This window comes from Prunus mume, linkage group LG4 (genome assembly GCF_029339155.1).
Source record: "Prunus mume cultivar Tortuosa linkage group LG4, ASM2933915v1, whole genome shotgun sequence".
NCBI lineage: Eukaryota > Viridiplantae > Streptophyta > Magnoliopsida > Rosales > Rosaceae > Prunus > Prunus mume.
This window is the reverse complement of record NC_142701.1, coordinates 1,587,738-1,605,138: the sequence shown is the minus strand read 5'-3', so window position 1 is coordinate 1,605,138 and position 17,401 is coordinate 1,587,738. Positions and strand designations below refer to the sequence as shown.

Below are 17,401 nucleotides of genomic sequence, written 5' to 3'. Positions count from 1 at the left end.
ATTTTCCAACATGTGACCTACTTGGTTTCGTTGAGGAATTAGGCGTAATTTCGAAATGCGCTTGGACAAGTGTCTTTTAAATGTTGTATGGATGGATACTTGGCCTAGCACGACTTGTTGTACTCTTCCACATTCGACATCTGATCATTGTCCCCTCCTTCTCACTTTTGATATATTACAACTGGTGTCATGCCCACCTTTTCGTTTTCAACAAATTTGGCTGAACGCTCCTAGTTTTTTGCAAATGGTTAAGCATTTGTGGATGAGTTTCTCTTTTTATGGGTGTCCAATGTTCGTTATTTCATCTAAATTACGGGCTCTTAAAGCTAAGCTTAAGGAGTGGAACTGGTGGGAATTTTGGGACATCAATGCTAAACTTAATGATTCAATGAGAGCTTTGGAGTCCATTCAAACTGAAATTGTAAATTTAGGGCCTTTAGATGATCGATTCTTGCATGAAGATCAGGTGCAAACACAGCTTCACGATTCTCTTCGTGTGCAAGAGATCTTGTTGACGGACAAATCTTGAGTGCATTGGCTTGCTGAAGGTGATAGAAACACTTCCTTTTTTTTTCACTCTATGGTGAAATACTAGAAGCTTCATCAATCTTTATCAATTCTTAAAGATGGAGATACCATTATGGATGATCCATATGCAATTAGATCTCATATTGTTAATCACTTTCAGAAGATGTTCACTGCTGATGCTGAAGTGGTTAATACAGGTCTTGTCAAAAGGGTTATTCTAACTTTAGTCACTGCGGAGGACAACATGCTCACTCCTATTCCCTCCCAGGAGGAAATTTTTGGTGTTGTTAAATCTATGGATTCTTTGAGTTCTCCAGGTCCTGATGGCTTTGGTGGAATTTTTTTCTTCCACTGTCGGAATGTGGTTAGTCATGAAGTTGTTCAGGCAGTTCAAAGTGTTTTTTTTCTTCAAGGAATGGTCATGCCTCATTTTAACTCTAATCTTCTTATATTGATTCCGACGGTTCCGGTGCTGTCGGTTTCGGCCGTCTGATTGTGCTAGCTAATTTTATTTTTAAGATCATCAACAAAATTCTAGCTAACCATGTTGGGCCTATTGCATCGCGCATTATTTCTCATAATCAAAATGCCTTTGTTAAAGGGCGCTTCATAACTAATTCTATTATACTTACTTCAGAGTACATGAATCTTTTGGATCGTAAATGCAAAGGTGGTAATGTTGCAATTCAATTTGATATTCAGAAAGCCTTTGATACTTTGGATTGGGGCTTCATTCTCCTTGTTCTAACGACCTTTGGGTTTGGTGAGATTTTTGTTTTATGGATCAAAGAATTGCTTGGCTCATCTTATCTTTCAATTCTTGTTAATGGTTCACCTTTTGGATATTTTTCTTGCTCTCGAGTTGTGCGACAAGGTGACCCTCTTTCCCCTATTCTTTTTTTGTTTAGCACAAGAGGTATTCAGTCGTGGAATTTCTTCTTTAGTAGAATATGGAGCTTTGCTTCGGATTAATGCTTCGTGAGGTGTTATGCCTCCTAGCCATGTTCTTTTTGCAGATGATATAATGGTCTTCATTCAAAGCACTACAAAGAATCTTCGGGTTTTGATCCGGTTTATGGTTGAGTATGGATTAAACTCGGGTTAGTTTATCAATAAATCAAAATCTTTAGCCTTCTTGGGTCATTGCGCGGGTCCTAGGCAAGCAAGCATTCTTCGTACTCTTGGAATTGGTGTTGGTTCCTTTCCATTTACTTACTTGGTTGTTCCCATTTTTCAAGGGTCGACCAAAGAAACAAATTTTTCAAGTTATTGCGGACCGTGTTTGTTGTAAACTTTCTGCTTGGAAGGGTTCCCTTCTTTCTCAAGCAGCGCGACTGCAATTAATTTCGTCAGTAATCCAAAGTCTTTTGATTTATAGCTTCCAAGTTTATGAATGGCCCTCCTTCCTATTGACTAAAGTTCAAAGTTGGATTTGGAATTTCTTTTGGTCTGGAGACCCGAATTCTTATGGTGCTCCTCTTGTGGCATAGAAATCTTGCTGTCTTCCTAAAGAGCATGGTGGTCTGGGTATTAAGAATCTTTTTGTCTTGAATAGATCTCTTCTATTGAAATGTTGCTTGGGATTTGGTTTCTTCTAATTCTTTGGCAGTTGTTTTTATTCGAGCTCGTTTCCTTGCAAAAGGTTCTTTTACTCCTCAAATTTACCAAAAATCCTCTATTTGGTTGGGCCTTAAGAAGTTGTTGCCTCAAATTCTAGAGAATTCTCAATGGGTAATTGGCAATGGTTCTCAAATTGATTTTTGGACTGATAATTAGATGGGTGATTCTTTGATGCATTTGTTAGGCATTCCTCCCTCAGTTGCTTTCTCTATTCATGCTAAAGTTGCTGATTTTATTAATAATTGTCATTGAGATTTGCTTGTGAATTTTGTAAGGGCTTTTCCGCATTTGGCAGCTTCTATTGAGGCTATTGTTTTGCCTTTTGAGTCGTGTGCTAATTATCTTATTTGGACTGGTGCTATGTCTGGTATTTTATCAGCGAAAGAAGCATATTTGTGGCTTTCTTCTCATAATGCCTTCATGCCTTGGAGTAAGGTAATTTGGGATGAAGCTCTTCAGCCTAGGAAAAGCATGGTGGTTTGGAAAGCTTTACAGAGTCGACTTCTTACAGATGAATTTCTCTGAAGGCGTGGTGTGTCCTTAGCTTCTTGTTGTTCTTTTTGTTCTCGTTATGGTGAAACTATTAACCACCTTTTCCTTACTTGTTCGTTTGTCATGGACTTGTGGAAATAGTTGCTCTAGCTTTTTAACAAGTCTCCATGCACTTTAAACTCGATGGATAATCTTTTTGTCGGTTCTTTTCGCCCTCTTCCTGCATACTATGGTTATTGGTAGCATGCAATTTGGTGTAGGGTATTTGGCATCTAAGAAATCATATTCATTTTGATCACTTGATTGTTTAACTGGATTATCCCAACGATGGTTCCTTTCTCGTTTTAAGGAATCTGTGAATGGTTGCTTCGTTTCTAGTCATCTCCTTCCTCTTTGCTGATATTCCAAGTTTTGGGGTTTGTTGCCTTTCACTTTGTCAGCTCCCAAGTTTATTCGTGTGTTGTGGTCTCCTCCCTCTACTAGTTGGATTCAGCAGTGGACCCAGGAATTTTTCAACAGATGTGCAATTTTCAAAAGCTAAGAGCTCCCAAAAAAACAAAAAACAAAAAACAAAAAAACAAAAAAAAAAACCTAAACGTCCTTATAATTTAAACAATACTAATTTTATTCATAATAAATTTAAAAAATATGATTACAATTAACCTACAATTGTTGCCGACGAGATTTCATATCTTGAAAATGTCGCATTATATTTATATTACAAATACAAGAAAAAACATCTTTCTCAATGTAAATAACCAAGCTATCACTCAACCATTGATTCCCTATTTTGTTACGCAATGATGTTTTCACAATATTTATAGCTGAAAAAGCTCTCTCAATTGAAGCTGTTGCAACAGGTAAAATTAAAGCCAATGTAAAAAGTAAATATACATAGTTGTATATTCTACTCCTTCCTGTATTCACCAATTTTTCTGCCAAATCAGTAATTCCATTCAATGATGAAAACTCAGTGCTGCTCTGCATATCAACAATATAAAGCCCAAGTTGATCTTCAAGCTTCATGAGGTCTCGGTCATTAAATTCTTAAGGGTAAAATTGAGCAAAACGAAGTATTTTTTGTTAGTCAAAAGCTGCAAAATTATAAGCCGAACTCAAACATGCAATACAAAGAAGCAATTCAGTATTTACCTCAGTGAAGCGATTATTCAATTCCACTAGTTGCTTATCAATGAAAGTAAGAAATAGGTCCACACGATAAGAATAGCGGTTTGTGATTTTTTAAGCTTTACGTCGTGATCTCCCTTGTGGTACAAATAAATCATCCATGTTAGGAACATCAATATCATTATTGCCACAAAATATTGATACTTTGCCAAGCAGATCATCAAAGTCACCATCCATCACGGATTGTAGCTTTTGCTTACATATTTGGACCAACATGTTGCATTCACAATATCTTGACCTTTCTTTTGTAATGCCTTTGACAAATCATTTGTGATTCCCAATATAAATCTCATCAAATATAGGTGAAACACAAAGTCAAAAGTTTGTATTTCTTTCAATAACCTATTTGCTTCACCTAAATTATCTTGGTTGACATCATCAACAATCCATTCAAGCACCTGCACCATGGGATGAAACATAGTATTAATACTAAGTAAAGTATCATAATGTCAGTTCCAACGTGTATCATAAGGACGTTTGAGAGTAGTCTCTTGATTTAAACCTTGCCCTGTTTCGAGATCATCAATTTCAAGCTTTCATAATATCTTTTTGTTGTTGCTCTCCAAGTGCATCACGACGCTTACACGATGCTCCAATAATGTTAACAACACTACTAGCCATGTTGTGAAGGAAGTAGCAATGTTTTCATTTCCCTTTGTCACGGCTACAAGAGCTAGTTGTAGTTGATGCGCAAAACAATGTACATAATATGCTTGAGGATATTCTCTCAAAATCTGTGTTTTAAGACCATTGAACTCACCTATCATATTACTAGCACCATCATACCCTTGTCCTCCTAGCCTGGATATGCTCAAATTTGTTGAAGAAATCAATTGCTCAATTACCTCTTTCAATTTGCTACTAGTCGTATCAGAGACATATTGGACACCCACAAACCTTTCAATAACTTGCCCTTTTTGGTTCACATAACACAACACCACCGTCATTTGCTCTCTTATTGAAACATCACGTGATTCATTTACTAATATAGAAAAGAATGCATCGTTTATATCACTAATAATTGCATCAATGGTTTCAGAGACACAAGAATTGACAAGATCTTTTTGAATTTTAGGAGCAATATACTTGAGATTCCCTGGAGCGTTCTCAAACACAACGGCATGAACTTTCTCATCATGATTGGCAAGAAATTGCAAAAGCTCCACATAATTACCCTTATTGCTAGATGTTTCACTTTCATCATGGCCAAGAAAGGGAAGACCTTGTCATAATAAATATCTAAAGCAATCAAGTGCGGCAGTTAATAGAATGTGATAATTAATACGAGCTTGGTCTGTCTACTTGATTACAATGGTTTCAACATATTGCTTCTGATTCATTAAATCTATACAATGTTGTGTAGCTTTATTATGAAGACTTCCAACTTGTCCAACATGGTTCCTAAAATTCTCAAGTCCCTTCCTCCAATTTTTAAACCCTTTATCAATGAAGACATCGCTTCTAACCTTTCCTTGTTTATCAAAGTCGCATTTAAAAAGATAACAATGAAGACAAAATGCAGCGTTTTTCTCTTTACTATACTCCAACCAAACAAATGAATCAAACCATTTCACAAGAAAACGTCGATTACTCTCCCCATAAGAGCTATTCCAGCCATGCAGCCAAATTCTCGAGCAGCATGTCGTTTTTGCTTTTACGGCGTGACAAGGACCCTTTGCAAACGCTAAGGGCACTCCCAGTTTTGATTCCAAATGTTAATCTCGATTTTTGGACAATAAAATTATGAAAAAAAATCAAATTTTTTAAAAAATACTAAAAAATCCTAAAAAATTCTGATTTTTTTTCCTATAAATACCCTTCACTTTCAACACCAATTCTCATACATTTTATTCTACTTCTACAATTACTCAACATATTTTTCACTCTTCACTCAACATTTTCTTCACTCTTCACTCAACATTTTCATCTCTTTCACCTTGTAATTTTAGTTTTTATTTTTATGGCTTCTTCTATTGAAATCGGAGGGGCGTGGAGCCATGGAAGATGTTTCTTTGTGTGAGGCTTGGCTCCGAGTTTGTCATTGTCCCTTGTCAGGCAATGAGATGAAATTTTTCCATATGTGGAAAAAAATTCATGCCAATTTTGAAAAATTCGGACTCGCCTCGGAAATGGCATTGTCGAGTAGGTGAAAACTTCTCAACAAAGAGATGGCAAAATGGAGAGATGCCTTGGCAAAGCGATGAACTTGTATAGAAGTGGGGAAAATCGATATAAGTATTTTGTAATTTTCATTAAGTTTAATGTCCTAATATATATATGTTGTTAATATTTATTGCATTGTCAATATTTTGTTAATATTTCTTGCATTTCAAATATTTTGTTAATATTTCTTGCATTTGAAATATTTTGTTAATATTTCTTGCATTTTCAATATGTTGTTAATATTTATTGCATTTCAAATCTTTTGTTAATATTTCTTGCATTTTCAATATGTTGTTAATATTTATTGCATTTCCAATTGTTTCTTCATATTTCTTGCACTTCCAATTTATTTGTATTAATTGCATTTCCATTATTTTTATTTTGTTACTTGCATATCCAATATATTTTAAATAGTTATTGCATTTCCATTTTTTGTTAAATAGCTCATTCAAGTGTGGTTCGATGGCAAAAATTCACCCATCATGAATGTTGGGAGGTGGTGAACGAATATTATTCCAACAGATTAAGCGAGCGCCTCCGTGATGCAACGACATCGATTCACCTCTCGATTCCCTATGAGTGAAGACTCACCCATCCAAAGGAACCGAGGCCCATTAGCCGAAAGGCTGCGAAGGCAAAGAAAGCGGGTAATTCAAGCAATCATAATTCAAAGTTTTGGAGGAAATTGCAAGGCAAAGCGACATAAGAATTGAATTGGAGCAAATATGGAGGTGGCAATTCAAGCCAAGTGTGCACGAAAAAGGAGTATTTGCTATGGAGAAGACGGATCGGGAAACTATGGCGATGGATACAAGCCATATGTCCCTGATACAAAACAATATTGGAAGCTATGTTATGAGAAGAAGACTTTTCTGATGGGCCTAGCAACACTTGGTTAAATGATCAAAACCATTAAATTAGTTGGCATACCTTTTATGTATTTTTAATTTTCTTGTTTTCTATTAAAGTTGGTGTACTTCATGTTTTTTATTTTAGTAGTAGTAATTTTAATGACTTGTATTGGATTTCTTTATTTAATAAACAAAGCCTTCAATAAAAGACAATTTTATTCAACATATTCCATACATCAAACAAAACATAATTAAAATCAAAACAAAAACTACAAATAAGGCACAATAATAAATAAAAAAACAACACAACCAAACCATAAGCAATACTAAACAACACAACCAAAACATAAGGCCTAAAACATAACCAAAGCATCTATGCTCCATCATTCATCTTCATTCCCTTTCACCGTCCATAAATGCTCTATCAAGTCAAGTTGACGGCTTTCATGAATATAGGAAGATTGCATCTCTGTATATCGATCTATCATCCGGGTCATCATACGATCGTCCCTCACCAACGGTTCCGGCTCAAACGGTTCTCCATTTGGCCCCATGGGCCTTTCATAAATCCGGGTCAAGGCCGTGTTTATTGGATCCGGTTCATAGACCTCTCCAGCATCATAATCGTACTCATCCTCCACAATCATATTATGGAGGATGATGCAAGTCATCATAATGCTCCGGAGGATCTCCTCATCAAACATACGAGCCGCACCTTGAACAATCAACCATCGAGCTTGAAGGATGCCAAAACACCTTTCGACATCTATCCTTCTTGATAAGTAGCAAATAATTTTGCTTATGGGATCGGGGATTCGGAATGGATTTGACAAATGTGGTCCACCTTGAGATACCGTCAGATAATACTCTATGTATTGTTGACTTCATAGGTAACATTGGGGCCTTGGCGCTCAAAACATCGTTGAAGACTTGACCCAGGACGTTGAGGTCATTTGGGCTCGGCAACTCAAAGAAAGCATGCCGAACCCATGTGTCATTCGATGATACTTGTGCCTTTCCTATTTCCGTAATCACCTTGCCGATGGTTGGGCAATTTTCCATTGCCAATGCATGCGATCGATGCTACCAATCATTCTTGAAATCCTCGAGCTTGGCTTTTGTAGAAGCCGTTGGAGCCACAGGAGTAGGTCTTAGTCCCTAGTGTTTTTCATGCATCACAAAATCTTACCAAAGCCTCCAACGTAGTGGACATTAACCTCATCCAATCATGCTGCCAACATAACATCTAATGTTTAAACAAACTATGGATATGCATTTGCAAATATCATGCATGATTTTATTGAACAAGTGTGGTTGCATTCTAAATCAAAATCAACATTTTGGGATAAAATAATCTTTCAAAAGATTCATACCCCGAGAATGCCTATGTCTATCCACATTCCGGCGATCGACTTGTGAACCACGGCGCGACCTTGGTTCTCTTCCTCTTCCATTGCCGCTATGAGAACTTGTTCATCAACTTGCCTATGCAACTCATTGATTTCATCGGCTCTAAATTTCTCAGTTTTCTTTCTCTCTCATGCCTCTCAAGCATCTCCTATATTCTTCCATTGAGAATGAATGGAGTATGAATTCTAAACTCTAAGAAATGAAAATATTGAAAGATGTGGTGTGAGAGGTATGAGGTGAGCCTTTGGTTTTATAGAAAAATTTGGCAAGATAAAATGCCACGTGGCTTGATTTGATTGGATGAAAATCTTATCTGAAATTTGAATTCATCCGAAATTTGAACCCAAATGTATCTGAAATTTGAATTTTAAATTCATCCGAAATTTGAATTTTGAAATTCATTCGAAATTTGAACCCAAAAATTTATCTGAAATTTGAATTTTGAAATTCATCCGAAATTTGAACCAAAAAATCTTATCCCGAAATTTTATCCGATTATGAATAGTCTTGACACGTAGGAACCCGTAAATCTTATCCGAAAATATTATCTAAATTAATTATTAAGGTAAATAAAATTGTGAATAAAACAAAAAAATGAATAGTAATTGCCCTTAGCTAGGGCAATGGGTGGAAACACAAAATTCTGATTTTGCAAGGGCAACTACTATTCACGTGAATAGTGGCTGCCCTAGCTCCCCCCTTGCCATGGCTAAGGGCAAATGGGTGGAGTTGCTCTAAGTGTTTGAGGCATGTCGTTTTCACTTTTAGGCTGACAAGGACCCCTTTGCAAATAGGCTCTTCGGATTTGTTCTCGAAAATTGGGATTAAAATAAGTCATTAGAGGTCTAAGGCCAGGGTCTGCAGGAAGATTAGCCAATATTTCATCCAACTCAGAGGCGGATTATTTGAAGGTTGATTTGAACTAGCTGGATTATTTGAAGAAGGGTTGGAACTAGCCAGATTATTTGAAGGAGGGTTGGAACTAGACGGATTATTCGAAGGAGGATTTGAACTACCCTGATTATTTGAAGGAGGATTTAAACTCTTTCTCTGAAAGTACCGTTCTATAACTATACAATTGAAACAAAATAAGGGTTTTATATCTATTACTATGACTAATTGACTCTAATTTATCAATTAAATAAATAAATCAATATCAAATTATCAATTAAATAAACAAATAAGAAAAAATCAAATAATACAGAGAAAGCTGAATAAGAAAAAAAAATTATTAAAAAAAGAATAAACAAAATTGGCTTTTGCTCAAGAAAAAAAAATGCATTTGACTTACTTTGGATTGGCGTACTCAAGAAGGAAAAAAACGCAAGATTCTTGTGATGCACACACACTTTGATGAAATTGGGTGGTGTTATTGGTCTTTTATAAAGAGAATTCTCAATTCTACTTAATTAATGATTTCACAATTCTACTTAATTAAGGAATTCCCAAAACCCAATTGAATAAAAAGAACTCCCAATTAAAACCCAATTAAGTAAGGAAATAGAAACCCTTTTGAAAAGCCCACAAAAAGCCCTCGTGATCAGCAGCAGTTTCCTTTTTTTTCTTTTTCTTTTGTTAATTTAAAACCTTGGTCCAAAACGACGTCATTTTGGCCAATTTTTTTATTTTTATTTTTAAAGCAGCATTTTAAAAGTCTGGTCCAAAATGAGGTCGTTTGGCGCTTCGTTAAAAATATAGAGGCCGCATGCGCAACACCAGAGCTTCCCTAGCCCAGTGGTTTGCGCATTTCATCGAACACATTGTGTGCATCGATGGTTTGAAGTAGAGGTGCAACTCCAGCGTCTGTAATGGATATTTCCATCGATCGGAGGTGCAGGCACACCTTCTTACACCTGCACAGTTCCGCCATTAGTTGGGTTAAAGTCAATATTGATGGTTCTTGTAAAGCTTCAGGCACATGTTTTAGGGGTGTTTTCCGAAATAGTGAAGGCAAGGTTCTTGGTGTTTTTGCTTCTAATCAAGACCAACCTAGCTCAACTGCAGCGGAAGCATGTTTGGCTCGAAACACTCTTTTTTGGTGGTTCATTTTTTATCGTCTACCTTTTATTCCATTCCTTGGTTTTTGCATACGAAGTGGCAGAATTGTTTGTGGCGCATTAAACAAATGAATTTTGTTTGCACTCATATTTATCGGGAAGGTAATTGTGTTGCAAATATGTTAGCAAATTTTGGTGATGATAACCGTGCCTATTATTGGTGGGACTCCTTACCTTCGTGGGCTACCACCGCTTATGCTAAAGATTTAGTGGGTTTTCCCATGTTTCGCTTTCGTTGATTTTGTGTGTCTAGTTTGATCCCATCCTTGGAGTGGTTTTGTTTGTGGGTTTTGGTCAATAATTCCCCTGATGTTTAATTATTCTTTTTAATAAATTTCTCCTCATTTCGTCAAGGTTTAAGGGGGAAAAAACTTATGATGGATATTTATAACATGATTGATGAAATATCAATTTTTCTATTTATATTATTTTAATTTTTGTATTGGTGCCATACTTGTATCCTAATTTTAAAAATTTGCCGTATCAACACACCCGTATCCGTACCCATGCCACATAGGTGGAAATCTTTAAATCTTTCATAATTATAACTTGAATTCCTTTTCTCTGAATGCAATTTTCAAGAGAGAGAGAAAAAATTAGATAAAGAGGGTCACTTCAAAGAGAAAAAAATTAGGACTTGTAGGGAGAGCATGCCCTACCTCCACTTGAATCAATCACGTTCTTTCTGTCAATCTGGTGCTAAGACAATAACTCATTATGAAAATAATGGCATGGCTCTTTGTTTTTGAATTTTTAGAAATTTTTTGTGGACACTAATCTTTGAGAAAAACAAAGAGAAAGGGAAAGGTTGGGTGTTTTCTTTGGTTGGGTTGTAAAGTTTTGGATTTTAGGAAATGAAAATTGGGATCTAGAGTTTGTTCATGAAATAGGAGGCAAGAGAAATTAGTGACTTGAAAATCCTTTTGTAATGATCAATCGGAATTAAGAGGATTTGAATTTGAGAGCTCTTCCAACACTAGAAAGGGGTCGCTAATACGCTTTTGAGTTTGAAAATTAAATGAATAAGTTGGGGGATAAATTGGTCACTGATCTGGTATGGTTTAAAATCAAACTAATTCTATTTATGGTTGAAACTTGAAATTATGAATAGTATGGGTTTACGGTATTTCAAGCATGCTTGGTTTCGACCATATAAAAAACATGATTGGTTGAAACTTGAGAATTGCTCACAAGCCATATCCTTTCAACAAGATACCATTTTGACATTATCCTGCGGCGAGTACGACTTGACATTTTGGGTGGCGAGTATGGTGTAGTGAGTATCGATGTTTGAAAAGTTGAAAACACGGGCTCGCAGTCCTAGCTAGGGCGCAAGATAAGCAGCAGACAGACGTAGACCCAACGATATCTAGGATTTTCTATTTCCAATTTTGTCCCTATTCCCCAACAAACAACCCCCCAAACAATGACAATATTTTATTCTAACCCCCAAAACTTGAGCAATATTTTATTATTCGCGCTCTCTGTGGTGTTGACCACCCCTACACTCTACAGTGCGCTTGGGGTGTACACTGTTGTCGTCCTCTGCTTATCCTATGCACACGCCACTGTCACTGACAAGCCAACGCGTCTTTTGCAGAGAAGAGACTGAGAGCCAGCAGAAAAAGAAAGGGCTTTTGGAATCCTTTGAAGAATGGCAGAGGAGGAGCCTTCTCGAGCTCCATGTTGCTTTCGATCTCTCGGGGTTCACAGCAGACGACGTGTCGTATATATTGTTCTTGTTCTCTCGGCGCTTTTCGTGATCGTTATTACATCTTCAGCATCATCATCATCACCGTCAATCTGAATTTCTTCAGATTCAGTTGTTTTTCTCTGGTCATTGCGTGCAGATGTGTAGAAAAAGAGATACATTTTTATTGTACGACGTCGTCTTGCTGTGAAACGTTGCTTTCGTGGCTCTACATTTTTATTTTGCACACTTGTTGCTGTGCCTTTTTGTTCTTTACTCGCTTAAGGGGTCCAATTATTGTAAGGACACTGATTCCTCTTCTGGGTTTCTTGTTTTTCTGATGTGTTTTTGGGTCTTTGGTTTTGGTATTTCTGGAATGAAAAATTTGTGGTTTGGAGGAAATGTGATTGCTTTTTGGTGAAATGGGCTGTCAGAAAATAGTTTTTTTTTTGGCTTGCATTGAAAATGGGGAACTGGGTTTGGTAGAGTTCATGAAGATTTGAGTTTCTGGGTTCACAAGCTCTGACTTTGGCTGGAGGTTGGAGTTTTCACTTTGAAAGAACGATTTTGAGGTGTTCTTTTGTGGTGGAGAAGAAAATGAATGATAGTACAGGGAAAACGGGGTCGTCTTTGGCAATAGCAGAGAATAAGACGCATAGGCCTGGTGGTTGTGTTGGCATTTTCTTCCAGCTCTTCGATTGGAACCGCAGGTTCGCCAAGAAGAAGCTCTTCTCCAAGAAATTGCTTCCTCCATGTTAGTCTTTTTCCATCACATAAAACTGCATTTCTCTTCTTTAGAAGCTTCACTTTTAACTGTTGTCTAATAAAAAAGGAAAAGAAAAAGATGTTTGATGACGTTTTTGTGTTATTTTGATATGTATCAGCTCGTGCAAAACAAGTTTCTAAGAAGTTTAGAGATGAGAAGATGCCCAATTCCAAGCTTCATTTGGTATGCCTATATGTTAACTTGTAGAGTTAGATTCTTGCATTTCTTGTACTTGTCTTGGTGGGTTAAATTGTTTTAACACTATTTGTTGTTCGGCATGTTGTGTATGTTTGAATGATAGATTGCTGATGAAAACAGTGGGGGTTTCCCAAATGTGAAGAAAAATGTGAATCGCAGCGTTGATTTTGAGCACAAGCATGAACTGCGAGCTCCAAGTTTGGTTGCTAGGCTAATGGGTCTTGAATCCATGCCTACCACACGTGAGAACCCCAAAAAAGCTTCATTTACTGATGCTTGTGACAGTGGAGAGAAGACATTTTTGGATAATCATAGTGGTTCTGATAGAGCAGAATTGAATTTGGAGACAGGAAATGCAAAGTCTGAATCAAGGCCTCAGAAGCTGCAGAAAATGGAACCGTATGAGAAAAGGGCAGTGACTAGGTTTGGAGCTGAGGCACTTCAAATTAAGAGTGTTTTATCACGCTCGAGAAAACATCACCCAAAGCTTGCTTCCCCAGCAAAGAGTCCGAGGATCCCCTCTGGGAAGAATGCTTCCCGAACCTCTCGGTTGATTGATGCTGCTACTAGAATTTTGGAACCTGGACTGCAGTCTACAAATAGAGCAAAATGTGCCATCACTTACTCAAGTTCTTTTGATTATCCTTCTGTGGATGAGGTTTTGGCAGATGGAACAACAGTTCAATCACCAGAGATTTCTAGCCAAGCATGTTATAATGTTGGTGCATCCAATTCTCTGATGAGCCAGACTTCTTGCAAAAGCTGTGGTAATTTAGTAGATGTTGTGGATTTAAGATCAAAAGTGGAGGAACAACAACCAGCTTTCCCATCCTTGACTTCAAATATTGTCAATGGCTCTTCGCTGATAGCAGGAACAAAATAAGCCCAGGTCATCCATGTCCTCCTTTGGGCAAGAAAAGGATGCAATTTTTGAGGGAACTCGGAACCAACCAGTATCAGTTTTTGGTCAAAAGGGAATGCGATCCCTTGGTGAACCTGTTACAGAAAGGAAGTCTATGCCTCCCGAAGGTCAAGCTTCATGGCAGTTGTCAAGTCAACCATGCAAGCCTCAGAGTGAAGAGGCATCTTCTATTACCTTAAAGAACAGGTCTCAGATGCAGCATCGTATGTCACTAGGAAGGGAAAGAATTCCACCCAGATCAAAACTAAATAATCTTGATAGCAGAAGAGCCTCATCGGCTGCAAATGCTGTCAGAGAGACCAAAGACTTTGTTGCCTTGAACCGGAATCTGAGCGGTCACGCCCAACCAAAGGTGCCTACCAAAGCAAATGATTCTAAGTTTGACAGAGAGAGGAAAGCTTTTACTGGGAAAGATGATTACCCATCACAGCTTAGGACCACAATACGGAAGAGGAGGATGATCAATGTTAGTGGCCAAGTTGAAAGTAGTGGTTTTGTTAGTTCAACTTCCACAAGACAAGTGAATTATCAGTTCGATGTGCCAACTCGAAAGGGATTAGGAAATGGTGCTCGCTTGATGAACACCACTTCTCTTAAGAGTAAATTACCCAGTCAGAGAGAAGGTAACAGAGCTAATGGAAATAAGGACACTGATGTTATTTCATTCACGTTTAATTCCCCTATCAGGAACAAGACTGGAATCCCCACACAAATGGAGGGTCCAAGCATGGAGAATGGCACAAAGCCATCTTTCCAAAAACCATTGTCCTTGAGTGGAGATGCTATTGGTGCCTTTCTGGAACAAAAATTTAGAGAGCTTGCTTGTCAAGAAGATGATGACTTGGCAGCAGGTGCTTCATCCAAGAGGTCCACTTCTATGATTCTCCAAGAGCTAATATCTGCCTTGACTGCCGATCATTCTCTTTCTCATGATGGACGCATGGCCAGTGCAGATATAGCATCACCTGTAAGTTCTCTTTGTTGTTTTTATTGACATAATCCCAACTGTAACAACTTGTTTATACCAAAAATCATATGTTGAAAGTGTGACTACTGAACTGCTTAGAATATATTTGACTATTTTGAGAGAATAGTGTTTCTAAATTTCGGGTTTTACTGACATCGTAATGAAGCCGGAGGACCTTAAATAGAAAATAACTTCACTATTATAGTTTTAGATTTCACTGTTTCTGTATTTGATAACTGCTTTGTTGGCCTATTTCTCATATTATGATTAAAACTATTTGGTTCTAGTATTTTTCTAATATGATGGGTTTTAGGAATTGCGTCTTAGATGTATGATTGTAGCTCTCAATATGGAACACAGACAGTTCTAGGTTAATTATAGTAATATGTGATGTGACACATTACCTGTCAATCAGAGTGGGCCAACACATCTCTCATGGATATCTTTGTTTTTTTCTTTAAAAGTTATTTTAACATAACCCCTCCATATCTATTTTGTATTCTTGTGTATCCACTGCATCTTCCTTGTATATGCATGTTGTATCCAAAAGTCAAACTTTGTAATAAGTCAGCTAGATACAGATCTGGAATGTCTGATATGTATGGAGGTGTTTTGGGGGCCTATTAGTATTGGATGGATACTCCATGCCTGAAACTTTTGTAGTATATGTGCTTCATAGCCAATCAACTCAATTCTCCAATCAAAACTATCTTATCATTTCCCATAAGGTTATTAGAGTGGGATGGACAAAGTAGAGACTTGCTTTTTGAGTGTTTTATTAAAATCAAGTTTTCTATAAGAATAAAGGATGAATTGAGTCTGTCATGGAAAAAGAACAGGAAGTGAACTTGTTTAGTGGAGGTGTGATGTCAGAGGTAAGACCAATCGGTGCGAAATGAGGAAAGAATTAATGTGAAATGGCCTTGGGATAGAGGTTAATGGACTGTGGGACTCCAAACCCCGGCTGGAGTTTGAGGTTTTGCACCCGTGTTGTTGATCAACTGGTGAGGGTGAAAAACGTTTAACATGTTATTTGCTTCGCCTGAAGCCATATCTCTTAAAGTATCTGCTTAAATGTCTTAGATGTAATGCTCGATTAGCATTGTCATGCAAATTTAGTTGTTTATATGTCCTTTTTTCCCATCATTATGTTCTGTTGGAAAATGGGAATTATTGTCAATCTCTGTTAACTTGCCTGTGTTGTGGCTAACTTGCACATATTACTTTTGTTGTTTTTATTAACTTCAGATTTGTCTTGTGTTTGACAAAATGGTGCTCCGGTACACATTTCTGGACTCATTTCTTGACACATGTCTTGTGTTCCTCCTCAGGCTCAAAGAAAGACAGATAGGTCAGTTGGAATCTTTCATCATGGTGATAGTCTGAGCCCTGGGTCTGTTCTTGAAGCTTCATTTTCTTCTAGTAGTCTGGATGATAGCTCAGGTAGAGTACTTGAATAATAGTAGAAATTGCAAGGCAGAAACAGATACATTATTTGCTTTGCTAAAATCTGCTACATAATTTCTACTGTCTAGATGTCCTTTAACCCTCCAAATGTGATTTCTTTTTTCAATCTGATAAGATCCTCCAAATGTGATTTACATATTTTTCATGCTTCTGGTTCCAGGGCATAGGTCCTTCTACCCTCACTCTATGGATTACTCTGATGATCAGTTGCAATTGGGACATTATGGTGATTTGGTAGACTCTGCCACTTCAGTGGACAGAAAGAAGACTGGTAGTGAGATGATGACTGCTCTTGTCAATAATGTATCTGGGATATTACATAGCATCAATGCTGGTGGGGAAAGATTGAGAGGAGACAAGCTCACCCATGCAAATGAAGTTATCTTGAAAGCTGAACTATTGTTTGGAGATGTGACTCAGCATAAAATGGATGTAATGAAAGGTCTTTTCATCAGTCCCTTGCTTCTTGACTTGGAAACTATTGCCAGCAGCATGATGAAAAATTTCGATGTGTTAAGTAGTTTGTGGGACACCAAAGAGGGAACTAAAATCAGCGAGTTCCTTTTTGATTGTGTCATAGAGCATTTAGACTCAAAATATGGTCGATACTGTAACTCCGGATTCAGATTTTGGGAAAAATTGCCTTTATGCATGAACCGTAAGTTGATGATTCAAGAGGTTGAAGACGAGATGCAAAAGTGGACAGATTTGGCTGGAATGATTCCTGATGAGATGATAGAATGGGATATGAATCATGCCCTGGGGAAGTGGACTGATTTCAATATTGAAGCATTTGAGGCCGGTTCTGAAATTGACGGGGACATTCTTCAAAATTTGGTTAACGAAGTTGTGGTAGATCTCTGTGAGTGCAGGCTGGGTTCCTTGTGAATTTCATGTAGCCTGACCCTTTTTGAGTTCCTAATATCAACCATGCTACATGCATGTTTGTTAAACCAAGCAAAAATTGTATTCTTTTGTACAAATCAATGGAAGGTTTAGTTCAATATTAAGTTATTGGATGCTGTGGATGAGCACTTGTGGGTATCTTTTGTTTCTTGAATGTGATTGGTCTTAAAATATGC

The 17,401-nt window shown here is 37.4% G+C and overlaps 1 protein-coding gene and 1 pseudogene across 1 annotated transcript; one reads left to right on the top strand and one right to left on the bottom strand.

Moving 5' to 3' along the window:
• Window positions 1–4,364: 4,364 nt before the first annotated feature.
• On the bottom strand, window positions 4,365–11,994 carry LOC148917621 (uncharacterized; annotated as a pseudogene).
• TRM22 (DnaA initiator-associating protein) lies at window positions 11,894–17,333 on the top strand. Its single transcript, XM_008246300.3, is given in 6 exon segments — window positions 11,894–12,753; window positions 12,884–12,948; window positions 13,067–13,837; window positions 13,839–14,852; window positions 16,184–16,295; window positions 16,480–17,333. Coding segments are annotated over 6 exon segments (2,847 nt in total). The 5' UTR covers window positions 11,894–12,596; the 3' UTR covers window positions 17,208–17,333.
• The last annotated feature ends 68 nt before the right edge of the window (window positions 17,334–17,401 follow it).